At 53.3% G+C, this 26703-nt stretch overlaps 2 protein-coding genes across 16 annotated transcripts in view; both read left to right on the top strand.

Annotated features, from left to right (window-relative positions):
- The window catches only part of KCNN3 (potassium calcium-activated channel subfamily N member 3), a 166491-nt gene that overhangs the window by 7062 nt on the left and 132726 nt on the right, over positions 1-26703 (top strand). The window lies entirely within an intron of this gene.
- PMVK (phosphomevalonate kinase) overlaps positions 1-26703 on the top strand; it is a 36993-nt gene that overhangs the window by 6448 nt on the left and 3842 nt on the right. For 3 of the 15 annotated variants that reach the window (XM_072732474.1, XM_072732467.1, XM_072732472.1), the window contains 4 exons: positions 8643-8777; positions 10222-10271; positions 10446-10585; positions 20444-21816. In XM_072732474.1, the coding sequence (XP_072588575.1) occupies positions 8643-8777; positions 10222-10271; positions 10446-10574 (314 nt within the window). In that variant the 3' untranslated portion in view covers positions 10575-10585; positions 20444-21816. Of the gene's footprint in view, positions 1-763; positions 4853-8642; positions 8778-10221; positions 10272-10445; positions 10634-18305; positions 18998-20443; positions 21817-26703 lie in introns of those variants that run through there. The other 12 variants (XM_025997176.2, XM_025997179.2, XR_011996261.1 and 9 more) reach the window with 11 other exon arrangements.

The raw sequence follows: 26703 nt of genomic DNA, 5'->3' as shown, positions 1-26703 counted from the left end.
CCACTCCCACGCTTCAAGTCCTCTATTTTTTTCCTAGCTGGCTCTGGGGCAGTGAGTGAGGGGTTATAGAAGGGAATTTGCGGCCGGGGGCTCCAGACTGCCCCCACGTCAGGGACAAGTGGGATGGGGTGGGTGTCCTTGGGGCTTATAGCTCCATGACCTTGGCCTGGGGCCCTTCCCTGGGCTATCGTCTCTAGGCCGATGGGACCTACCCCTGTGTCCTTCACCTCTGCTTGCCAGCCTGGTGGGTCAGAGGGCAGGCCTGTTTGATGAACAGAATGACTGTGTGCAGCATCCGTGGTGCAAGCCTGGGACTTGCCCTATGGCTTCTCTCATGCCTGAGGTCCTGGGACCTGGGGAAGTGCAGGTCCAGCAGGCACCCCTCTGTCCAGCTGCCCCTGGGGATTTGCTGCAGGGCGAATGATCTCACCCTATGGTCAGTGAACCTGCTCCGCAGACAGGTGGGTGGAATAGCTCATGCTGTATCCCCAGAGGATTGAGTCAGAGATGTGGGCGTGGAGTCCACACCCCAGCTTCACATAAAATGGAGATAGGTGGCCCTGCTGGGTTCTCTGTGGTTTCCAAAGAGCCAACCACTCTCTGTAGCCAGTGGCCAAGGAAGAGCAAAGTCGGTAGACACTCTGGGGGGTCTCAGGTGGCTCTCTGGGGGCAAAGGGGGCAAGCTCATGTGGGGCCAGCAGGCCTCCATGCCCAGTGTCTGCCCAGATGGACGGGCCCTGACCTTCCCATGCTTCCTGTACAGGGGTGGACGATGCTGAGTCCGAGTGTGGTCTGGACAACTTTGGGGCCTTTGACTGGGTCATTGAGAACCATGGGGATGAGCAGCGCCTGGAAGAGCAGTTGGAGAAGCTGGTAGTGTTTGTCCGCTCCAGACTGTAGCTCCAGGTCCTGTGAACACTGGGGCCTCCCTGCCTCTGCTGGACTTGGTCTCTAAGGTGGGGGAAAGACAGAGGGCCTGGGTCTAGGTTTCTGGGGGCCCGGCAGACATCAGACAAGTCAAGACACCCCCAGGGACCTCATTTCTTTGTGCAGAGGACAGTCCCGCCTCTTTAGGAGGAGACTGGAGGGCAAAAGGGGGGTGAACTGGCTGTGCTTGACCTTTGTCCATGGTGCCAGGCCTGTGAGCTTGTGCAGCCTGGCTTCCCTGTCTGGATGCGCTCAGCCCAGGGCTCCTTTGTGTACTAATAAACCACCTTGGAGCACACGCTCAGAGCTGGTCTCTCATTTCCCGGATGCCAGCATAGCCAGCGTGCGTTCAGAAGAGCTGGGGCTGTCTCCACCTAAGCTTGGGCCATGCAAGAAAAGGGTCTGTGTGGGAGGCAGAATGGGGGTCTGAGAGTCTCGTCTTCTTGGAGGGCTCCACCAGAGGCTCTGTGTTCCACAGAGAGTGCCACCAGCAAGCACCCAGAGGGAGCGAGTTATCATAGACGCCAGGGACCTAGAGATCAATGGACTCCTCATAGCCGTTGTGTGGCCCTGGGCAGGTCATATTAGTGCATCCAGCCTCAGCGTTCCCATAGGGGGCTTTGGATTTGATCCCTTTTATTTTATTGTTTTAAAATTTTTTTTAAATTTTATTTTAGAGAGCGAATGTGGGGAGGGGCAGAGGGAGAGAGAGAGAATCTCAAGCAGACTCCGTGCTGGGTGCCGAGTCCAACACAGGGCTCAATGTCATGACCCTGAGATCATGACCTGAGTGGAAACCAAGAGTCGGTCGCTTGACTAGCTGCATCACCCTGGCTTCCTGAGGAGAGTCCTTTCATCTGCACTTAGCAGGTGCCAAGAGCTCAGAAAGGGAAGGCCACCTGCTCAGGATTAGAGGGTGTGTTGGTGCCACCTGACTCCTGACCGTCCCAGACCTCGCTGAGCACCCAGCTCTCTGCCCTCTTCCTCCTCACTCCTATGTCCCTGCTAACTGACCTGTGATGTTCCCGCACAGACCTCCTCCCTGGCTCTTGTGGGCGCCCGGCACCATGGGCTCCTCCCTGTCCCCTTCTATTTCTCCCTGGAAGGTGAACTCCCTGATGGCTGGCTGTGTCTGTCTGGCAGTTGTGACCGTGGCTCCCAGAGGTGTGCTGGCTCAGTGGGTGCTGGGAGAGGGCATGCTCGCACGCATGTTGATGTGTGCATAATCATGGTCTGCAGGATGCGATTCTCATGCCCCACGAAGTTCTGTTGCCTATCTGGTGCTGAGCTGGCACCAGCTTGGATGCTCCTGGGGCTTGTTCCACATGGAGACTCAGCTCTTAGGGGCTCCTCTCAGTGGTGCTGGCAGAGGTCACAAGCCACCCCTGCCCCGACCCTGACTGCTTTCCACTCGATCCAGGTTGTGACCTAAAGAGTTTACTGCCGTGATCACCAGACGTGGCCCCAGTGATTTTGGTCATTTCTGTGATGGCACTGTTCAGAGGCAGGTGCAGCGGGTCCAGCTCCAGGGGTGTGGTTTCCATGCAGCAGTGGCTGTGCCTGGGGGTGCGTGGGCGGTACTCACCTGTATATGCCAGCCCTGGGGTGTTATGAAGTCCCAGCCTTCTCTCTCTCTCTCTCTCTCTCTTTTTTTTTTTTTTTTAAGATTTTATTTATTTATTCATGAGAGACACACAGAGAGAGAGAGGCAGAGACACAGGCAGAGGGAGAAGCAGGCTCCATCCAGGGAGCCCGATGTGGGACTCGATTCCAGGTCTCCAGGATCACGCCCCAGGCCGAAGGCGGCGCCAAACTGCTGAGCCACCCGGGCTGCCCCCAGCCTTCTCTTGAAGGTCCAAGGTGTCCCTTGACATGGCCTTCAGGTTCTCTGGCACCTTGCGGTACATGTCTGTCTGTCCCATAGAGTAACGGCTCCTGAGGATTGAGCCTGTGTCCTCACCTGGTGTCCCCACTGCCTGGCCTGGTGACAGCAGGAATGAGTTACCATTACTAAGTGCCTGTCAGGCCCTGGATACCATGTGATATGCTTTAAATACATATTCTATTTAAAAATTAAAGTTATTTATCTATTTATTTATTTATTGGTTTTATTTGTTAGAGAGAAGGAGCTCCTAGGGAAGGAAAGGGAAAAGCAGACTCCCTGCTGAACAGGGACCGCCTCCACCCCCAACCTCAGACCTGGGGCTGGATCCCAGGACCCCAGGATCGCAACCTGAGTGAAGGCAGTGCTTCACCCACTGAGCCACCCAGGCACTTTAAGAATTTTGAGAATTAATAAAGAATGGGTCAGAAAGTATTGACTGGACTTGGAGCCCTCACGTGCTGGTCCAGCAACCACAGCCCCGGTGGTAGTTCAAGCCCCATGTTTTCAGGGTTGCTGTTTGCCACATGGCAGTGGGTGTTCTCATTCGCACTGACCCGGGGACAACCTGAGGGCCTGTGGGTACTCCAGAAGTGGTAGAGCCAGCATGGGGCCCATAGGTGTGCACGGGAGCCCTGTGTCTTGGCACCTTCCCCAGCAAGTGTCTCCTTGGACCAGAGAGTGGCCATCCCTGCCCACGCCTGAGCTCAGAGCTCAGGACGAGTGAGCCTGTTGAGGGATCGCTCATGTTCTTCCTTCTTCCCAGCTTGATAAGATGGGATCCACACATAACACTGTGCAAGTGTACAGTGATTTGAGGCACATATGTCCTGTGAAATCACAAAATAATAAAATTATCCCTGTCACCACACATAGTTGTCATGTGTGCATGCCAGGGTGTGATGGGGGTATGTGTGTGAATGAACCACATTTTATTTATCTGTCTGTGTGTGGATGTTTTGCTGTTTCCATGTCTTGGCTGCAGTGAGTGTGGGGATGCGACTGTGTCCTTGTCGTCTTGTTTTCCTCTCCTAAAGATGCGTGCCTAGTGGTGGGATTGCTGGGTGACCACCAGTGCACAGTGAAGGAGGCAGGGATGGAGCAGAGAAGAGGAGGAGGGGCTGCTGGGCCTGACACATCCCTCTTCCCCGTCCCTACGAGCCCTGCTCACCTGGCTCCTGGCTCCGGGGATTTGGAAAGCCTCTGACAGGTTGGCAGTGATGCCTCCAAAAATGGGGGGTCCCAGTGGCTAACCAGAGTCACTTCTGCTGTAGTTGAAGTTCTTCTGTACTTAAAAAAATCTGCTCTTTGTCTAAGTATCAAAATCAAGAATAACTCCAACTTTTGATTCTGTGATGATGAGGGCTTTAGCTGCTTTTTAGAAATTTTTTTAATTTTATAATTTTTAAAATTTAAATTCAATTTGCCAACATAGCATAATACCCAGTGGCTTTTGCTGCTTTTATTTCGAGGCATTCTCCACACCCTGCTAGACTTTGCTGATTGTGTGGTTATGGTATAACAGCATTGCTATGAAGTTGTTTCTTTTATCATGTGTGTATTATTTTAACTATGTTTTGTGGCATTAACATTCTCCTAAAATTTTTATGCCATTTCTAAACAGCTTTATTGATATATAGTTGATATGTAGTAACTGCATATTTAAAACGTACAGGTTGATAAGTTTTGACATTTGCCTACACTGACAAAACAATGCCGATGGTCACGGTGGATACCCACCCGTCACCTTCATCCCCAGGCCACCACTGATCTGCTTTCTACCTCCATAGATCACTTTGCATTTTCAGTAATTTTACATAAATGCATTATCCAGTATATATCTTTTTTTGTCTCATTTCTTTCACTCAGCATAATTATTTTGAGGTCCATCCTCATTATTGCAGGTTTCAGTAGTTCATTCTGGTTTGTTACTGGTATTGGGATGAATATCCTGCAATAGATCCATTCACCTGTTGATGAACATCTGGGTTGTTTCCAGTGTTCGGAGGTAACAAATAAAGCAACTATGAATAGTCATGTACAGACTTTTGTGTGGATCTGTGCTTTCATTTCTCTGGGGTACATGCTTCCTTACCTGTGCATGGAGCAAGGGTGCGCCCCCCCCTCCATGGAGGAGGAGGAGGGGCGCAATGTCCCCATGCAGGTTCCAGTCTGTATGGTACCGGACAAAGAGGGAATAAGAGGCATTTGGGTTGGGAGGGAAGCAGCAAAACTGCCTGTTCTTAGGTGACCTGTCATCTATGTGGCAGGTCGGGTGGAATCTCCAGGAAAGCTGCTAGAGCTGGTAGGTAAATTCAACAAGATAGGGTACAAGGTCACTTTATACGAGTCCGTGGTATTACTATTCATTTGTAATGAACAATCAGAAATTGGAATAATGCAATTACAAAAGAATAAAATGTGAAATCGGAGTGAGTCTGATTAAAGACATGCGTATTGGAAACTAAAGTGCTGCTGGAAGACAAGACCTTCATGGACAGATGACACCAAGTCCATAGGATTCAATGTGAAGATACTCCTTTCCCCTCCCCTCTCCCCTCCTCCCTTCCCCCCACATACCCCCTCCTACCAGGTCCCCCCTACCCCTGGTTCCCCCATCCCCCTCTTCCCCCCCAAGGTGTCCCCTCCTGCCAGGTGCCCCCTCCCCCCAGGTCTCCCCCAGATGCTCCCTCCCCTCCCCCACCCTGCAACCACCAGCTTGTTCCCTGCATTTCTGGGTCTGTTTCTGCCTTTTTTTTTTTTTTTATACTCTTTTTTTTTTTTTTAAAGATTTTTATTTATTCGTGAGAGACAGAGAGAGAGGCAGGCTCCATGCAGGGAGGCCAACACGGGACTCGATCCTGGGACTCCAGGATCACATCCTGAGCCAAAGGCAGACGCTCAACCACTGAGCCACCCAGGCATCCCTTTTTTTAAATACTCTACCAGGTGAAACCACCTGATACCTGTCTGAAATGTGCTGACCTCAGGTGTATATTTCCACCACTTCCTAGTCAGTCCCCACCCTCTTGGAAGCACAGATTAGTTTTGCCTGTTCTAGAATTTTGCATAAATGGTTAACATCTAATTTTAAAACGTTTATTTTTTTAATTTTAATTTTTAAAGTTTTCTTTTTTCATTTCAGAGAGAGAGTGCATGTGCATGAGTGTTGGGAGGAACGGTGGGGGGAGGGGCAGAGGGAGAGGCAGGCTCCCCCTAAGCAGGGAGCCCCACATGGGGCTCCATCCCGGGACCCCGAGATCATGACCTGAGTCTAAGGCAGAGGCTTAACCGACTGAGCCACCTAGGCACTTCTTGAAACATGTTTATAATAATAATTTATTTAAAAGATTTAACTGGTTTACTGCACTTTGGTCCTTTCATGGAAGTTGAGAAACTTCTCCATTTTTGAATTTTGTATTTTAATTCCTCTCCAGACAGTTGATGTGCCTTCAGATATTTTTTTTTTTATAAAAAGTGTCTGGTCAATCTCTTTTCTGAGCCCCCATGAATGACAGGATGACATTCGGTTACCAGTACACCTGGACACTGCCTTGGCTGGCATGAGATCATGACCTGGTTCCATTGTCTGCCACAGTCAATGTCGCCAAGTCTGAGGCCACCTTGAGTTTTGTTCCTTGGCAGGTAATCTCCTTTCTCCATCTGGATGCTTGTGGACATTTTTTTGTTTCACCTTCATTTTTGAAATTCACATTCTGGCATCCAAGGCAGAATGTGGATATATCTTAGGAGGAAAACATTGGTGCTCATTGTTTCCTATAAAGCGATTCTGAGTAATGAGATGGACATTGGCCTCATACATCCATGTGCCTGCCACCACCAGCAGTCAACTTGGGTGACAGAGCAGGTTTTTCGGGGGTGTGGCCTCTACCAGGTGTCTGGGGGCTCTTTGCATTGAGGAGCTGATCCTAGATGGTGAATTCTCACCCCCTACGACTGGATTTGGATTTTAGAAACAGCCAAGGAAATTTGGTGCTAAATTCTGGTGAAGGGGGCCAGGTGAGGCATGTACTTTTCAGCAAGAATAAATGGTGCCTGTAATGTAACAGTGCAAAAGCTTCCTCCACGCCAGTTTTTAGAGAGGAGTTTTATTTATTTATTTATTTTAAAGATTTTATTTATTCATGAGAGAGAGAGGCAGAGATACAGGCAGAGGGAGAAGCAGGCTCCATGCATAGAGCCAGATGTGGGACTCAATTCTGGAACTCCAGGATCACGCCGTGGGCTGAAGGCAGGCGCTAAACCCCTGAGCCACCCAGGGATCCCCAGAGAGGAGTTTTATTTTTTTATTTTTTTATTTTATTTTTTATTTTTTTTAATTTTTATTTATTTATGATAGTCACAGAGAGAGAGAGAGAGGCAGAGACACAGGCAGAGGGAGAAGCAGGCTCCATGCACCGGGAGCCTGACGTGGGATTCGATCCCGGGTCTCCAGGATCGCGCCCTGGGCCAAAGGCAGGCGCCAAACCGCTGCGCCACCCAGGGATCCCAGAGAGGAGTTTTAAAAAGTTGTTTCAGCATCCATGTCTCTGTGCCTTTGTGTATGCTGTTCCTGCCCGGAGTGCCCTTCCTGGGGCTCAGGCTTGCACCTGTCACCTCCCGAGGGTCCCTAGAATGCGTTTCCTCCCTGCCTCGCTGCTCCATGAGTAACACAGGAAATGGTTTTCTGCTTTTTGAATCTAGTGCTAGTAAATTCAGTGAAAATGGAGAATTTGGGAAGTGTTGGGAAACAGAGTGGCATTCTGAGCTCACCACCTTGAAGTAGCCAACACTCCCTGTGGCTGAATTTTAGCGTTTAACCGTCTGTATGATGTAAATACTCCTGCTGCTGATTGCAGGCCACGGACAAATGGAGTCTTGCAGGAGGGCGTGAGCATACTACTATGACAGTCATCCCCCCACCCCCCCACTTTCCCAGCATGCAGGTGCTGTGCTGTCTCTGCTGCACTGTCAATGTGCTGTGTGTGTGTCCTGTGCACTCATCGGGTCACACTCCTTGTCCCACAGCATGTCCAAGGAGGCCCAGACAAGGGGCTTCTCCAAGGGGGCAGAGCTTTCTTGTCTATTCGTGGGTCATTCTGTCTGGAGCTCGCTGCCACCCCTGCGAGGAGCCACACAGGGCTGTGCCTCCCGGTCTTCTGTTCACTGGTGTTGGGGCAAGGCTGCCTGGAGGGACCTGAAGACTCTGTGCTTGGCCCAGGACATCCCTGTGGGCAGCAGAGCCATGACTGGTGCTGGCTGCTGTCATGTTCATGTGTGACCTGATGAACGGGTGACAGGGAGCTGAGCAGCCTTCGTTGTAGGGGGTCAAAGGCTGCTTCCTGCATGGCCCAGTCCAGGACCTGGAAGGGCCCTGCTGCCTGACAGCCACGTGCAGTGATGAGCCCCTCTGTACATCTCAGGGGTTTAGCCTTTTCCTTCTAGGTGGGTCCAGAGCACATCCAGACCAAGCTGAGTTCCTCAGGAGCCCAGGTGAGGGCAGTGAGGGCCCCCCAGGAGGTGAGAAGTATGCCTGCTGCCGGCCTCTGTTTGCCTGTCATAAATGGCTTCCAGTTTCAGGGGTAGTGGAAGGGTCTGTGTTAGGTCTGTGTGGCAGCTTTCCGAGGGGCCACCAAGATGTGCGATGTCACAGATGCAAGTATCATGACAGGCCTTGAGATCTTGCTCCAAATCCTTCACTTGCCGATGAGGAAGCTGAGGCCAAGGGAGGGGAACTGGTGTGCTCAGGGTCATAGAGCAACGGGTGGCAATGCTGAGACAAAGTCCCAGGACTCCCACCTGGAGCTTGTCTCCTGTTCTTCATGTCCCCGAGAGAGCAGGAGACCTGTGCCCTCTACTGGAGGCTGGCAGAGGACGTGCAGTTTGAGCGCTTTGGAGCATGACCTACTTTCTGGGCTTTTCCAGACTTCCCTGAGGAAGCCAAGGCCACCTGGCATGTCCTGTTCAGGTAAATCAAGCCATACCAGGGTAGGGGGGCCACAGGGTCACTTCCCAGGAGGGAACACGCCTGGTGTGCTGGGGGACGAGGAGCAAAGAGACCGGTGCATGTCCAGGGCTGTTGGTCAGGGCTGGGACCCGGGAGGTGGAGGCCCGGCCTTGCACGAGGCCTCTGTTCATCTGGGCGTTGAGGCTGTCTGCTAGCAGTGTCCCTTGTCATAACAGCTCTGGTGAATTTGCAGACACATCCAGTCCTGAGCCGGTGGCACATGGGTCCCTGGGGGCTCCTGCAGCAGGGGCTGGCCGGTCCTGAAGAGGACTGCAGGCCTGGGCCAGGTCCTGTTCCAGCATCCGTGCTTAGCGCCTGCCCTGTCACCACTAGCGCCACAGTGGGGAGCTCACACCTTGCTTTTGCCATGCGGGCATTGCACTTTACTGCGCACGCTCATGGGGATGATTTCATTTCATTCTCATGATAGCGCTGTCCTTGTTCCCATTTTTTAAAATTTTTTAAAATTTATTTATGATAGTCACACACACAGAGAGAGAGAGAGAGAGAGAGAGAGAGAGAGGCAGAGAGATAGGCAGAGGGAGAAGCAGGCTCCATGCACCGAGAGCCCGACGTGGGATTCGATCCCGGGACTCCAGGATCGCGCCCTGGGCCAAAGGCAGGCGCTAAACCGCTGGGCCACCCAGGGATCCCCCTTGTTCCCATTTGAAACGAAGATACAGGGGCACGGAAAGGTGAAGGGTCTCTGCAGAGTGGGGGGTCCTGCTCCTCACCTGCTTGTCCTGCAGGGGTCTAGGGACTGTGACTGTCTTCCCCCAGGTCCCAGACCGTGCAGCCAGAAACGGGGGTGGGGCTGGAATTAAGCCTCTATTCCAGTTTTTGTGTTCCCCCCTCCCCTGCCCCCTAACCTGTGGGCATGTGTGGGGAAATGAATTCTACTAAGAAGTCAAGGAAAACATAGAAATAGAGAAATGGATATGAGCACAGGGCAGACGGCTGATGCCAGTCTGGGATGCTGAACCTTGAGTGGGCTTGCCTGGCTCCCCACACCTGCCTCTACTCCTTGGTACCCTCTTGGCATGTCCGGCTGACCTCGACTCTTCCACCCCTCGCCCCCCGAAGGTCTTCTGCCACCTAATCTAGGAGGAGGTCCTGACTACGGCCCCTGATGCGCTGTCTGAGCCCATCTTGAGCTGGGAGTGTGCAGCCATCCGGAGTCAGCCCTGGAGCGGGCTCCGCTGCGCCCTTTGGTGGCCCTGGGCCCAGAGCAGCTTCTCCACACACTTTGGAACTTGAATGCCTGCCTACTGTGTCATACCTGTGGTTTTCTAAAATCCAGTGAGCTTGGGAGGTCCACACGGTGTGTGCTGGACGTGCAAGCTCCAGGCAGGTGCACATCGAGGTTTGCTCATCCTGGGTTTCCTTCCATCATCTGTCTCCACAGGCCTCACTTTGGTGACCAGCTCAGCAAACCATCTGTTACCTGAGCTCCCGGTAAGCCATGCTAGAGCCCCTCTTGCCCTCCTCTCTCCGTGTTTCTCAGGGTCACTGGTGGCGGTGGCAGCTATCTCCCTGCAAGGGTTAGGGTTCTGTTCAGTGGGTACCTTATGGTCACGCTCCCGTGCCATCTCCCGCCCTGCTTATGTTGTCCCCTATGTCCCTCTCCAGGGCAAGATGTCCCACAGAACCCTTTGTCCAGTGCCGCAGCCCCACCACTCTGCTCAGCAGTGCTCCCTGCCACCATCTGCAGCCCGCAAAGCTGGGCCTGGGCTCCCTCACGGTATGCCCAGCATCTAGCACAGTGCCAGGTGGGCAAGATGCACTGTCATACACGTGAACCAGACTGTGAACCTGAGGTGGGCCTCTGTACATGCTGACAGGTGTTTTGTTGGGGAGGAGAAATTAATGATGCAAGAGAGGGCAGGCAGGGGCAGGAGCTGAGTCCCTGAGAGGGAGAAGGGGGGTCAGACCCTGAGACTGGTGCAAGGACACCACTCCCACAGGAGTGGGGCACAGAGGGCAGCCTGGGTGGGGGGAAGCTGGTGGTCTGCTCACAGAGGGATGCTTGGGCTCCTGCCAGGTCGCACCAGGTCTCTTCCCAGGAAGCAAGAGTGAGGTCCCGGGGGAGGTGGTGCTGGCGTGGGTCGTGGGCAGGTGGGGGGCGCGGTGGGGGGTGAGGGATGACAGCCATCCTTCCAGGGAAGTGTGCTGGGTCCATGGGGCATGGGGGCACCCCCTCCCACACACTGACTTCCCATTGGCCCTGGCTATTTATTCCACGGCTAAAGCTTTGTTCCTTCCCTTCATCGGTGGGGTGTCTGCAGTGGAAATCTGGGGGAGGGCCTGAACCAGAGGGATGGAAGGAGGAGGGAGGCCAGGGCTGGGTGCCCTCAGTGGGATAAAACCAGGCCACTGTGTGGGCCCAGGACAGCAGCAGGAGCCCTGGATGGGCACCCCCCCACCCCCCGCAACAGGCAGGGCTGGAGGCAGAGCTGGCTGTCTGGTTCTACTGCTCTGGATGAGCCTGGCGTGGGAGAGGGCAAGTCTCAGGTGGTGACTCCCATGTGGGATTCCTGAGTGAGAAAGGAAGCAGGGCTGCTGGAGCTGTGTGTCAGAAGGCGGGGGGGGGGGGGGGACCCTGAACTCCTGCTCTCCCTCAGTCCCCCAATCCCTTTCTGCCACCAGCGTCTCTTCCATTGTCCCTGCGGAGCATGGGGTCGGCTAGAACCCAGGGTCCTGTGCCCATGCTGCCCGCGCCAGCTGGGGGGCCAATTCCCCAGCCGGCTCTCACCAGCCCCGGAGCCTGACAGCCTGTCAGAGGAGCAGAGACCCCACCTGATTCTCCCACTGGCAGGGGGGCCACTGGGGGATCTGAGGCTCAGGCCCACCAGTGACTTGCCCCAGGCTTCACTTTGGTAGCTGAGCCCCGGCAGGGTACACGGGCTGGGGGTTGGGGGTCCCAGATTCCAGAAGGACAGAATACTTTGCTGTTCTGCTGAGGCTTCCTGCTGTTTGCCTGGCAGACTGGGTAGGCAGGAAAGATTATTTTCAGAGAATTTGTGTAAGAAGAGAGAAGTAGGCTCCATGCAGGGAGCCCGATGCCGGACTCGATCCCAGGTCTCCAGGATCACACCCCAGGCTGCAGGCGGTGCCAAACTGCTGCGCCACCGGGGCTATCCTGTTTATTTCAATTTTTTGAGGGTTTATTGCTAATGCATAGAAATGCAACTGAGTTTTCTTTTTAAGATTTTATTTATTTATTCATGAGAGACACAGAGAGAGGCAGAGACACCAGCAGAGGGAGAAGCAGGCTCCCTGCGGGGAGCCCGATGCAGGACTCGATTCCAGGACCCTGGGATCACAACCTGAGCCAAAGGCAGACGCTCAACCACCGAGCCACCCAGGTGCCCCCTAAGCTTTGTATATTGATCTTATATCCTGCAAACTGGTTGAACTCACTTATCATTTCTAGTAGCTTTTTTGGAGACTTTCATCAAATTTTCTCCATAGGTTATTATCATGACATCTCTGAATAAGACCGTTTCACATCTTCCTTTCTATTTTAGTTGCTTTTAATTTCTCTTTCTTGTCTTGCTGCACTGGCTGGAGCCTCACGTTGACCTGGCTGGTTGTGAGAGTGGACGTGGATCATTCTCCACCTGAGGGCGAAGCTCTTACGTCAAGTGTTGAGTATGCTGTGAGCTGGAGGCTTTTTGTAGACGTCCTTTACCAGGTTGAGATGGTTTGCTCCATTCCTAGTTTTCTGAAGGTTTTTGTTAACCAGGAATTTGTGTTGAATTTTTTCTTTCTTTTTTTTTTTTTAATTTTTTATTTATTTATGATAGTCACACACACAGAGAGAGAGAGAGGCAGAGACACAGGCAGAGGGAGAAGCAGGCTCCATGCACCGGGAGCCCGATGTGGGATTCGATCCCGGGTCTCCAGGATCACGCCCTGGGCCAAAGGCAGGCGCCAAACCGCTGCGCCACCCAGGGATCCCTGTGTTGAATTTTTTCAAACAAATATGTCTTCCACAACTATAATATCTTATTATTTTTTTCTGTTTTAGTTTGTTAATTAGGTGAGTTATATATTGATTGATTATCAAATCTTGAAAAAACCTTGCTTTCCTTGGCTAAATACCACTTGATCATGTGTTGTTATCATTTTTATATATTGTTGGATTTAATTTGCTATATTTTGATTTAGGCTTGTGGCTATGTTTATTTTTTTATTTTTTATTTTTATTTAATTAAAAAAATTTTTTTTCTTGGAGTTCAATTTGCCAACATATAGCATAACACCCAGTGCTCATCCCAGCAAGTACTCTCCTCAGTGCTCATCACCCAGTCACCCCAACCCCCTGCCCACCTCCCTTTCCACTACCCCTCGTTCATTTCCCAGAGTTAGGTGTCTCTCATGTTTTGTAACCCTCACTGATATTTTCATTCATTTCTCTCCTTTCCCTTTATTCCCTTTCATTAATTTTTATATTCCCCAAATGAATGAGACCATATAATGTTTGTCCTCTGATTGACTCATTTCACTCAGCATAATACCTTCCTGTTCCATCCACTCTTGTGGCTATGTTTATGAGGAATTTTGATCTGCATTTTTTTAAAAGATTTTATTTATTTATTTATTCATGAGAGACACAGAGAGAGGCAGAGACACAGGCAGAGGGAGAAGCAGGCTCCATGCAGGGAGCCTGATGTGGGACTCAATCCCGGGTCTCCAGGATCACACCCTGGGCCAAAGGCAGCGCTAAACCACTGAGCCACCCAGGCTGCCCTGATCTGCATTTTCTTTTCTCATAATGTCTCTGTCGAGTTTTGGTGTCATGGTAATTCCAGCCTCACACAGTGAACAGGCAATATCCCCTCCTCCTCAATTTTTTGGAAGTGTCTGTAGGACACTTTTAAATGCTGGGAAGGATTGGCTGCTGAATTTGCCTGGGGCTGGGCTTTCCTTGTGGGAAGACTTTAGACTAGAAATCCAACTTCTTTGCTAGATGTAGGATTATTCATGCTATTTATTTCCTCCCACGTGAACTTTGGTAGTTTGTGCCTTTCAAACTAAGGTAGTTGTCAAGCTGGTTGGCAGAGTTGTTTGCAGCATTTCCTCAAGGTCCTCTTGGTATCTGAGCATCCATAGGGATGTTACCTTTTCAAACCTGAGATCAACAAATTTTTGTCTTTTCTCTTTTTTTCTAGTTGGTCTAGCTAGAGAGTCATCAAAAAAAAAATTAAAAAAAAAATTTCTCAAAGATCCAGCTTTTGGTTGCATGGAGTTTTTCCTAATGCTTTTATGCTTTCTGTTTCAGAGTTTTGTACCTGATACTCCTTGTTTTCATTTACTTAGGGTTATTTCCCCCTTCCCCCATCTAATTTCTTAGCATAAAAGCTGAAGTTGTTGCTTGGAGACCTTCATTCTCCTGTGATACTGGTGATGACGTTTTGGAATATAGGTGAAGTTTGGTGGGGTGAGGTCCGGAGCTGACGACCAGGAAAGAAATCTTGAGACGTCTTTGGTGCAAAATGTGGTTTTATTAAAGGCCTGGGATGGGACCCATGGGCAGTAAGAGCTGCTGCCCCGGGCCTGTGAAGTGTGGCTGATTATATACCCGGGAGTTGGAGGGGTTTGGCGATAGTGTACTCTCTGAGGAATTTTGGAAGCAAGGTTTCCAGGACCTTGAGGGGCTAGCTGTGGTTGGGGAAAGGTCACTTATTACCGTCTACTAAACGCTGAGTCATGAGACCCTTCAGATGGATATGGGTGGGCCATGTGTTTGGCGGATGACTGCCAACATATATCTTGGGGGGTGGAGATAAAGGAAATTTCTGAAGGAATTTTATTTATTTATTTATTTATTTATTTATTTATTTATAGGATTTAAAAAAAATTTTTTTAAATTTTTATTTATTTATGATAGTCACACACACAGAGAGAGGCAGAGACACAGTCAGAGGGAGAAACAGGCTCCATGCACCGGGAGCCCGATGTGGGATTCGATCCCGGGTCTCCAGGATCGCGCCCTGGGCCAAAGGCAGGCGCCAAACCGCCGCACCACCCAGGGATCCCTATTTATAGGAATTTTTGTATGTTAAGGTAGACTTCCAGCCTCCTGGGGGTCGGGCTAAGATTGCTTTTGCCCTTAGCAAAGTATGAACATCGAGGCAGTGGAGTCTGTAGAGGAATGTCCCTTTGCCTGTTTCAAGGACTTGTCAATGTGCTGTCCCAGGCTTGTGCTTTGTCCTCAGCTAGCCCCGTGTTCCTCCGTCACTAGTATTTGGTGTGATCAGTTCTGAGTGCAGTTTCTGTGCAAATTACAATTTATTGTGTTTTTTTTCATTCAAAATACTTTCTGTTGTCTCATTTGATTTCTGACCCTTGGATCCTTAGGAAGTGAGTCATTAGTTTGCAAATGTTGGAGGCTTTTGTGATCTTTCTGCTACTGATTTCTGATTGAGTTTTGTCATCATCAGAGAATACTTTAAAAAAAAGATTTTATTTTTTATTTGAGAGAGAGCGCGTGTGTGCGCATAAGCAGGGGGAGGGGCAGAGGGAGAAGCAGGCTCCCCGCTGAGCAGAGGGCCCTACATGGAACTTGATCCCAGGATCCTAGGATCATGACCTCAGTTGAAGGCAGACGCCTAATGGACTGAGCCACTTAGGTGCCCCCAGGGAATACTTTTATGTAACTTAAATTCTTTAAGATTCTTTGAGATTTATTCTGTGGCTCTGGATGAAGACTGTGTGAGTGAACGTGTCAGGTGTGAACAGTGTGTGTTGTGCTGCTGAGTGGACAGACCTGTCACGGTCACCTGGGCTGACGGTGTCCTGTAAGACACAGCCTTACCTGCTTCTCTATCCTTTCTGACTTTTTCTTTGCTTCATGCTTATTCCCTTCTCACTCCCTTGGCTTCACGTCCCTGTGAAGGGGAACAGCGTCACCGTGGTGGCATTCCACCAGTTGTGGCTCACCCCCTGCCCTGGAGGTGTGGCTGTCCTTTCCCGAGACATCTGGCCACACTGGAAGCTCCTGAGAAAAGGTTGGATTCTGTTATAAGAAAGTAGGAGTGGTGGCTGTTGGGGTCTGTTTCCCGGTGCTCAGCGGGGAGCCTGCTTCTCCCTTCCGGTGCTCAGATGTCTGACCGTGTCAATGCTTTGGCCAACCCCCCCAGTGGCTACCCAGTGACTCCTGACAGGATCCCAAGTCCCTAGAACAGCTCCACAGCCACCAGTGACCTGCCCTCCACCCAGCTGTCTGGCCTCATCCCTGCTTCTCCCGGGCTCACACCCTTCCGGCCCATGCAGGGCATCCGGGAACCTGTCTGGGGTCTGCGCGGCACCCACATGCCCCTCTCCTGGGCCTCTGTGCTCAGCGTGAGCCTCTTATGCTTGGGGCAGATGAGCATCTTCCGAAGGGAGCTATAGCCCTGCTGGCATAGCCCTGAGGGTGTCCCCGGACACCCCAGGCCCAACACACTGGACAAGTGCTGTGCAATCAGGCCTTTCCCATGTTTCTCCTGTGTTCCTGGTCTGGGGACCTTCACTGAGCCACTCAAGGCAGGATTCAGGGGAGACCCTGGATCTCGTAACTGTGGCCACCTGGTCACCCAGCCCTGTCATTCCTACCTTCAGATGCCTCTCAGATTTCCCTCGTTCCCTCCTCACTGGCTGAGTGCAGCCCCTGCCCCTGCAACGGCTGCTGCAGCATCCAGTGGCCTCCCTCTGTCCATGCTGCCCTCTGTCTACACTGCCCTCCATCCACACTGCCCTCTCTCCACACTGTCCTCTGTCCACTCTGCCCTCCGTCCACACTGCCCTCCATCCACACTGTCCTCCGTCCACACTGTCCTCTGTCCACACTGTCCTCTGCCCACTCTGCCCTCCATCCACACTGCCTTCTATCCACACTGCCCTTCCAGCCCATGCACGGCATCTGGGAACCTGTCTGGGGTCTGCCTGGCACCCACTTGCCCCTCTGCTGGGCCTCTGTGCTCAGCATGAGCCTCTTATGCTCAGGGCATATGAGCATCTTCCGAAGGGAGCTATAGCCCTGCTGGCGTAGCCCTGAGGGTGTCCCCCGACACCCCAGGCCCAACACACTGGACACATGGCTGCCAGACTGTGTGGGCAGCACCAAGTGAAGCTCTTGTGATGTCCTGTGCTCCCGCTCTGACCAACCCTCCCAGCCACGAGGCCCTTGCACCTGCCTTCTCCTCATCCCTGGGTCCCTGTCTTGAGGAGTGTCCTCACCCTCACGTGAGCCTGTCTCCAGCATGACCGGGGCCAGAAGCTTGCTTTAAATGGGACTCTCGTGTCTTTTGCCCCCGCTGGCTCCCAGGGTGCTGCTGCTCACGCTCTCTGCCCCTGGAAAGGCCCCCCCCACCATCTGCTTCCTAGGCTGGGCACAGCCCCCAGCTCCGTTCTGTTTGTCACTTACTGTCCTGTGGCTCCTCTGTGCTCCAGGCTCCAGGGTACTAGGGGCCCGCGCTCGGGAGCTCCTGTTCAGGGGTGGGCTGGAGGGCTCCTGGGCTCAGCACACACTCTGATTACTACAGACAGCGAGCCGGGGTGGGGGCAGGTGGGGTATCAGTGGAGTGGACATCAGAGGCCCTGCCATAGCTGGCATGGCTTTCCTGAGGGTGATGGTTTCATGGGGACTTGGTGGCCAGGTCAAGAGGGCGGTAGGGTTGGTGAGGCCGTCAGGCTCTTTGAGCCACCAGAGGAGCCAGTGTGGCAGCTGGGGTGGGGAGGGTGCCCCCGGGGGTACAGGTGCCCCAAGGAGGACTTTGGCTTTTATCCTGAGAGCTTTGGGAAGCCTTAAAGGTCCAGTTGGGTTGGGTCAGGTTGGATAGGAAGCGGAGGAGCAACATGACCAGATTTGCATTTTCTAAAGATTTCTCTGCTGCCAGAGGGGTGGCCATGGGGCCCATGGGGTGAGGGATGTGACTTGGACCCGAGGCGTAGGGAGACAGGGAGGGGGATGTTGCAGGCTGTCACGAGGCTGGGTCACCAAGACCAGGAGATGCAGGTGCTGGGACTCTGCCCGAAGGGGATGCTGGGCCCTGGAGGGGTGTGGGGAGCAGGTTGAGAACCTCTGGGGGACACAGAAGTGACCCCTCATGGAGGCACATGCGTGGGTGCAGCAGGGGGGAGTGAACAGCTGGATAGGTGCTTTTGGGCTTGTGGAGCTCTCCTCAGGTGACCATGGGAAGGCCCTCGATGCTCTTTCTCGCCTGGCAGGCCACCTGCCCAGCTGGTTGCCCAGATGAGAGTGGGTGTGAGGTGGGTGGGATGTGGGGGCCTTGCTGTTTCTCAGTCTTTGTTGCTGAGCTGGGGCTGTGGCCTGGCTGCTGGCAATGCTCTGGCTCACGGGCTTGGAACACCATCCCACCACTGACACACAACCTGTGGAGGCCCAGGTTTGTGTTTTCATTCGAGCGGTACAACCCGCAGAAGGCTCAGCTCACCCACCTCTTGGCTGGGCCCCACTCATTCATTCATTCATTCCCCCACCAGGTGCTGGGCTCCATGGAGGGCTCCAGGTAGGTCATGGCCAGGAGACCGGCTGGTCCTGCCCCTTGAGCTCACTTCATGTGCATCAGGACACCAGCGTTGCTGCCTTCAGGTGGTGGGTCCAGAGCACAGGATCTTCCCTTCCACCTGAGCTGGTGGAGGTCGGAGGTCTGTGGGTGGTGCTGCTGGTGGGAGTTTCCTCTCCAGCCACACACACCTGATGGAGGCTCAGAGCTCTAACACGCAGAATGGCCAGAAGCTGGCCAGGGCCGGAGGGTGGTGGGTGGCTGAGTGCAGTGTACACCTGTGAAGGGCAGCTTGGCGCTCCCCAATAAGAACGCCAAACAGGTGGAAGTATTGTTGATGTGTTATCAATTGCTATTGATTATGTTGATGTGGTAATGAGAAGAGACAATGTATCTGTGAGGTTTCCTTTAACGAAGTGAGCAAAACACCTCACCTCAGGAGCACACTCATGTTTGTAAACTGTGGTCAACAGTTGTGTGGGGAAAGCACCACGCAAAGACTGAATTATGCTGCGTGTTAGCAATACTTAATTTAGGTAGATGTACTATACATGATTTTTCTGCTCCTTTATTGTTTTCTATTGTTTCCACATTTTTCCACACCAGCAAGCATTACTATGAAAATTCAGAAAAGCAAATAAAACATGGAAACCCTCTTATGTTTGCAAACTGGCATAGATTAGGAAAGTATTTTCTGGGATGTAAGCAGAGCTTGTCCGGCCTGTAGGATGACACACGCTTAAGAAGCTAAGCGGGATGTGGGCTGGTTGGCATTGAGTGCTCTCTGGCTCCAATGCTCTGGGATTCAGTTGAACTCCATATGAGTTGAGAAGTTCACAATCTAGTCAGGAAATCAGACTTACTTATCAACTTGTTTATTAATTCACAAATGTGCATGGAGTTCCTATCTGTTCCTGGTGTCCTGCATGCCGGGGCACACACATGTGATTACAATGCCACGTGAGGCTTGGCAGTGGGAAAATACAGATCAAAAGCATGATGAGATACCCCCTCATGCTGGGCAGAACGGCTGACAGTAACAAGTCAGGAAATGACAGATGTCAGCGAAGATGTGGAGAAAGGGGAACCTTGTACACTGTTGTTGGGAATGTAAGCTGGTGCAGCCGCTCTGGAAAGCAATACGAATGTTCCTCAGAAAGTTGAAAATAGGGGTACCCTACGACTCAGCAATTGCACTACTAGGTATTTACCTCAAAGATACAAATGTAGTGATCCAAAGGGGCACCTACACCACAATGTTTATAGCAGCAATGTCCACAACAGCCCAACTATGGAAAGAGCCCAGATGTCCATCAATGGATGAGTGGATAAAGAAGATGTGGTATATATACACAATGGAATATCCCTCAGCCATCAGAAAGAATACCTACCATTTGCACTGACATGGATGGAACTAGAGGGTATTATTCTGAGTGAAATAAGTTCATCAGAGAAAGACAGTTATAGGATTTCACTCATATGTGGAATTTAAGAAGCAAAACGGGATCATAGGGGAAGAGAGGGAAAAAAAAAGATGAAATCAGAGAGGAAGACAAACCCCAAGAGACTCTTAATCATAGGAAACAAACTGAGGGTTGCAGGAGGGGAAGGGGGATGGGGGACAGGGTCACTGGGGAACGGGCATGAAGGAGGGCACGTGATGGGATGAGCACTGGGTATTGTGTAGACAGATGAATCCCGACCTCTACCTCTGAAACCAATAATACACTAAATTAAAAGAACAAACAATACCAGAGAGAAATGCCTTGGTGGGTGTTGCTACAAAGAGTAGGAGGCACTTGGCAGAGGAAGCAGCTGACCCAGTTTGGGGCTGTGGGGATCAGGGAAGGCCTCACAGCAGAGGCTCATTTGAACAGGGCCTTGAGGGATGAGTAAGAATTCTCTTGGCAGCTTATAGAGGGAAACAGAGCTGATACCATGTTGGGAGTTACTTTTGGAGACGCTACTGGTGCTGTGGGGGAGGATGGGACTGTTGTCCCCATGCCAGCCTTGAAGCACAGGAAAAGGGTCAAAGGTCTGAGTGCACAGGTCACTGCAACCTCAGGAGCCCCTGCTGCTTCTCCCCTCACCTCTGAGATCTCCTTGTCTCCTCAGGACTGCCTGGTCCAGTAACTGGAAACATCTGGATCCTGCTGGCCTGGAAAAAAACAGTATGACCCCCTGGATTTCTGTCCTTGCTGCAAGTTCCCACAGTGAACAGTAGTGATAATGGGTCCCTGAGAAGGTGGTGGCCACGTGGTTAGCCAAGCTCTGCTGTGCTTTCTCCTTTTTCTCATTGCCTCTCCCCTCTGCCATCTCCTTCCCCTGCCCTCCCCCTCAGGGTTCCCCTTCCCCTGCCCCCCCTCGGGATTCCCCTTCTCCTGCCCTCCCCCTTGGGGGTCCCCTTCCCCTGGCCATCTTTGCCTGTACCCATTGTGGGGCCCTCGGCCTCCTTGCCTCCTCCTGCTCTGTCCCCTTGGCTCCCCACAGTTCTTTTCCTTGTCTCCCTGTCTCTGGGTCACCCCTTCAGCTTTCTCCGGGAAGGGAGTCTGAACGTGACCTGTGGGGAGGGCAGCCTTGGTGGGGGAGGGGCCTGAACCTGTCTGCTTCCCTCAATAAACATCTGTCTGAGGAGTCAGGATTCATGGTGTGAAAATATAAAGGCTCTTTCGTTGGGCCTCCTGTCCCCCTGCTTGAGCAGAAACATCTCCAGACAGATCACTGTCAGGGCTCCCACAGGAAATTAGAGACCTCACACCATGCAGCTGCTCCCGTCACCTGCGTGGCCCGCAGGGTTTCAGGATGGGCTTCGCTGTCCTGCTTGTATAGGATCATCTCTTCCGCAAATCTAATGACATTGGACGTGTGTGTCTTCTAGATAAGCAAGCTCACAATAAGGCCAGCCATTCTCATCTCAATGTGAGCCAGCGTGTCACCCTTCCTGAGTCCTGAGGACCCTGAGCTGGCACAGTTCTTGCGGTCTACACTAGGGAGTTGTCCTGGAGGTACAATCCTTGTGGTGCAGCTGGGCTGCTGGCTGGTCTGGGGGACGCGGTGCTGGGCTCACTTCTTCCTTGAATGCTCTTTGTTAACACTTGTCCCGTCAACATCTGCTCTGGAGGAAGATGGGCCCCCATGTAGCCAACACGGCCATCCCACTCCCCCTTGGCCAGGGATCAGCCTAGCTCTGAGCATGTAACCCGTTTTTGACCATTGAGAAGGGGAGGACAGTTTTCTGGGAAAGTTTTCCTCACTATTGAAATCCAAGACAGGGGTGTGTCTCTTTATTGGTTCTGGATGTTGAAGGGTGGTGATGGGATGCCTGGAAGCGCTGCCAGCCATTTTGTGATCACGAGGGAGTGGCCAACATGCTGAGGACAGTGGGGCAGAAAGAAACAACCTATGTGCATGGTGACACTGCCCCCAGAACGGTCTTACCTGCCAAGTTCTTATTGTGGGAAAATAAATGTCCTTGTTTTTAAACTCTTTCAAGTTGGGTTTTCTTTACCAGCGGCGACTGAGAGCATCTCAGCCCATGGAGACAGAGAGGTCCCAGGTGGCCCACCATGGTTCAGGGGAGTATGAGTTCCTAGAAGCAGGGGTGAGGAGGGGAAGTGAGCCTTGGAATTGGGAGGCTCCACTATGGAGCGCCAGCCTTGCTGTCCCATGGTGTGACAAGTCAGCCCCTCTGAGCTGACGCTCCCTTGGCTCAAAATGAGTAGCAAGAGCCAGACAGATGCTCAACAATGGTCTGCTCCCCACCCCCACAATATGTTTCTCTTTCAGCTGTTTTTAAAGGGACCTAGAGGGGCCAGGTGCGGAGAGCGTGCAATGACATTTGAACACTGTGGAGATTGAGTCCCTTACCCACCATGGCTCCGAGCACCAATCATGCCTGTATGCCAGCACCAGCGCTGAGGGGGAGGCAGATACACCCGACTCCCAGTTCTCCATGGTGACGAGGGCCTTGACGGTTGGCAACAGCAGATGATCCCCAACACGCTTCACATGCTTTGAGTCACTGGCTTCCGCCGCCCCCCCACCATCACTTTGCTGGTGTGGCTGACAAACTGCCACAGGGATTCACATCTCTCTTCTCTCTTCACCCAGCGGAGCTGCTCTGAAATGGCCAAGGCTGGGTCGGTGGAGGAGGAGCAGAGGGCAAATGCAGCCCCCTCCCCGCGGAGCTGGGTCCTATACCCCTGGGATAGTCTGACTTGGCTTTCTGCAAGCCCCTTTAGGGGGTGGAAGAGGGGAAGGTGTGGCCTCCCCTGGCAGGACCCCCAGACCCTAGGGGCACAAGTTGCCTCCCGGTGCCCACAGGGCCTCCCCTCATGACACAGACTCCATGCAAACCAGCAGCGGGCCTGCCCCACCCCCTCTCCTCAGCCACGTCTTAACCAAACTTGATGGTGCTCATTGAGGTCAGAGCTTCTGCACTGAACTGGGCAACGGAGGCCCCCTCACTTCCCCATGCTCCCCTGCTAAACCCCTTCCCAGAAGAGGGATGGAAAGCAGGAGAGAGAGAAGCGAATGTGTGTTGAGGACCTACTACCTGCTGTCCACTGCCTCGAGGAGACCACAGCTTTCCAGGTAGAGCTGAGCCAGGCTTCCATAGCAAGACTGGCTGCTTGCTTGTCTCTGGAGGTCTCTTCTGGGGAATGGCTGCCTTGGCGCCAACAATGCACACCTCAATCTCCCGCAGTCCAAACCCTGGGGGGTCAGGTCTCTGCAGATCTCTCGTGAATGTGTCCTCTACAATGGAAGTTCCATCAGCCAAGATTGGGGGACTGAGTGCACTTGGCCCCCTAAACATTCTTTGCTGGGCATGGAGGAGCTGGCAGTGTTGGGAGCCTTGGTCAGGAAATGCAGAAGGGCCCCACTGACGGGGTCAGAGTGCAGGTTTGGAAGCCTCCGGTCTCGGGGTTGCTGGGCAGGGGCTCATCCTATCTCCCTTCCTTCCCGTCTTGCCTCCTGACCGGTTCAGAAGTGTCTCTACTGGAAGTGGATGCCAGAAGGAGGTCCAAAGCCACCGGAGGATGAGCCCTCAAGGACTCCCCAGGAGTCTCCCTGACGGCCACAGGGGAAGTTGAGTGACTTCATGTAAATTTGCTCTGGATGCAACTTCAGAAGCAAGCAGAGGAGGCAAGCTTTCCTTGTGGGACATCCCCTCAGGTACAATAATGGCAGAGTGTTGGCACATAGTCTTTCTGGGATAGATGGCCTTGTTGCACTCCCATCCTGGAGCTCAACTTTCACACTTGGCCAACATGAGGGGCCCAGGCCTTCGGAGTCTGAGGCTCAGCTGTTGAATCTCGGGCAAGGCCACAGGCCTCCATGTGCCCCAGTTTCTCTTCATAAAATGGGGACTCCGGAACATGCCACCCAGAGCCCTCAGGATCCCCGTGAAGTGGTGGCATGATGCTGGGTGAATGGCTGCAGCTCTGATTCTGAGCTGTATGGTCTGGGTCTGGTACCAGGGCAGTGGAGGAAGTGTTCCTTTCTCCGTATCCAGTGACAGGCAGCCTGGAAATTCAGAGTAAAAATGTCCTCTCTTCCCTTGACTCTCCAGGGTCTCCTGGGCTGGTGAGTGGGAAGAGAGGGTGCCCTGGGTGGAGGGCAGGACCAGGCCTAGAAGGCCCCTTGGCCTCACCTTCACTGAGGTCCCAGCCTCCTCCCACCTGCCCTGGGGCTGCACTGGTGGGCGCTCTCCCGGCCAGAGCACCCCTTGCTGAATTTGGCCGTGTGCCAGGGGCTTGGCTGCAGCTCTGCGCAAACAGCAGACCGGGGTGGCTGGGGTCCTCCTGTCCAGCATGGCAGGCTCTGCGCTCTGGGGCCCAACATTGGCCATAGGCACTGTCCTGGAGTGGCCTCACGGTCCAGGATGAGCAGTAATTGCGGGTTTTCTGAGTGTGGGCTAGAGCTGTGCTTGTTATAAAGTGCTGGAGTGAGTTAGTCTAGTGTGTGAGCCTCACAGCTGCCCTGTGCACGCTCGTCGTGGTCTTTGCAGCCCCTCTTTCCAAGGTGAGCCCTGGAATAGCCCTTACACAGTCTGGAGAAGAAACAAACAAGCAAAACTTCTGTTTTGCTTCCCTGTATCTAATGGCAGAAATAAAAACACAGGAGAAATAAATGTGGGGATTTGGCAAAATCTATCCCACTTACCTGTGCATGTGTGTGTGCACGTGTCCACAGACATGTGCTGGAGTGTGTGTGTGCATCCTTATCTTTGTGTGTGTGTCAAGGGCTCTCGGGACAGAGATGGGCTCCCTGGTCCATTTACGTCCTTCCTCTGGGGTTGACACGTGCGGGAACGGGGGTCTTATGGTGGCAGTCGGGGCAAAGCAAAGCTAACTGTCCTTATGGCTGCAGCTGAGTGAGACAAGGGCATCTGCAAGTTCACTCCGGCCACCGGGCTTGTGTTCGATGACATTGGGCCCTCTCTTTAGAGGCTCGTTGTGGTTGCCAGGGCTCTGGAGGGTGAGGCCAGCCATGCCCTGCCCAGGGGAAGGCTGCTCCACCTGGAGTGCTGTGGTTGTGGCGCGTAGGCAGCAGCTGTGGGACATGTGTGGAGGCGACGGTGTGGTGACTTCATGGTGGACGGCTTGGTGGTGGGAAGGAGCTTGGGCCCTGTGGACAGACAAGATGAGAACAGCAGTGACAGTGTCCAGATCTCTCTATGGGACATTCCTGAAGGTATTACACTCTGGCCCACAGGGCAGAGATGGCATTAGAGGTGTTAGATTTCTGGCCAGTGGTTGGAGCTGAATGGGGGGTGCCTGCTGTGTCCTCACACTGGGGGTGCTGGTGGGTCCCCTGGGGGGATGCAGCAGGGGCTGGGAGCTTCCACAGGGCAGCAGAGAGGCCAGGATGAACACCTGGACCCACATTGGCTTTCTTGTGGGGCAAAGGGCTGTCCAGGGCTTCCCTGCAGACTCTACTCCATACCCCTGCCTGAACAGCCCTGGCCAAGCGATTGATGTCTGATTTGATGGGGAGCCTGTTAGGACACAATAGCTTTGCTAATTCTGGCTAAATCAACATTGGTTTTGTCCATATCTCTGCACAGGTTGGGGTTGTTGCTTCCAATTTCCAGCGATTTCCATCTTGTCACTCCTCCTTCTCCTCAGCCCATCTGATTCTGCTTCTCCTGCTGCTGGGGCCTGAGCTGCCCATGAGGCCTCCCGCTGCCTGCAGGCCTGGCAGCCAGGCGCCCTGACTCCAGCAGAGAGGGTTAAGGACAGTGTCCATAGCAACCCTCTGGCTTCTACTCCACTGGAGACAGGGGGGCAGGGGAGGGAGGGGAGCCAGATGCCTGCCCTTTTGCATTATTCATGTCCAAGCGGCTGGCTGTTGCTGCTGGGCCTGGGCTTGGGAGGCTCACGGGGAGCTGGTGTGGAGCAGTGGGTAGGGTGCGTGCCTGATGTCCTCTGGCAACTGAGAGAGGAGAGGCCCTTGGAGGGACTGCTTCTCATCCTGGGGAGGACTTCTCCTGCTGGGAGGGACAGCCTGGAGGCATCTCTGTGACCCCTCCACTTCCTCACGTGGAGGCTTCATTCTGCCTCCCCTGGGATGGTGACAGGGGGGATTTCTTCTTCCCCAAATGCTGGAAAAACTCAAGGAACCTGCCAATAGGAACCACCTTGAAAATGTTCACCAGGGTCAATCCTGGCACCAGCGAGTCCCAGGGCCTTGGCAGAGGAGGCAGCAGGTAGGGTGGGCAGGTGATGCTTGGGGTGCCCCGGCCTCCTCCCAGTGCTGGCTGCAGGGCGGTGAGCACCTGCTGCCAGCAGAGGGCACCACACTCCTCACAAACCAGCAAAGGTTGCTGCACCAGGTGGGCAAGCGTCTGCCAGCTGGGGCCTCAGAGCCAGAGCTGGGCGGGGAGCCCCCAGGGCTGTACTGCTTTAGCTGCCCACCGCCCCCCCCCCCCCCCCCCCCCCCCCCCCGCGCCAACGGGAGTCTGGGGCCCTAGCGCTGGCTCAGAGGGTTCAGGCCCAAGCTGCCAGCTAGGCCCCGGGCGCTGTCAATCATGCCTTACCTCACTCAGGAGGGTGTGTCAGCCAGTGCTGCCGGGGCTCACTGCCTCCCTCCCTGCCAGAGGCAGAGGGGCGCCTGGGTTCTGGGCCCTCCCTTGGGCAGCTCAGGTGCCTGCTCTGGGCTTGTGAAACTGCTAGAGGTAATTTTTTTCTCTGAGCCTTTGGGACTAGGGCCAGGAACATGCTCTGCACCAGGCACTGTTCCAGGCATAGGGGATTCAGCAGCAAACACAATCGACAAAAATCCTGCCCTACGAAGCTGAGTCTCTGGTGGGTGGGAAGGTGCCAACGCCTGCACTGCAGAGGGGTCTGGGAGTGGACGTGCCCCGCTGTCTC

Source organism: Vulpes vulpes, chromosome 13, assembly GCF_048418805.1.
Source record: "Vulpes vulpes isolate BD-2025 chromosome 13, VulVul3, whole genome shotgun sequence".
NCBI classification, from domain to species: domain Eukaryota; kingdom Metazoa; phylum Chordata; class Mammalia; order Carnivora; family Canidae; genus Vulpes; species Vulpes vulpes.
Note: the sequence above shows the minus strand (reverse complement) of the source record. Positions and strands in the feature narration are given on the sequence as shown.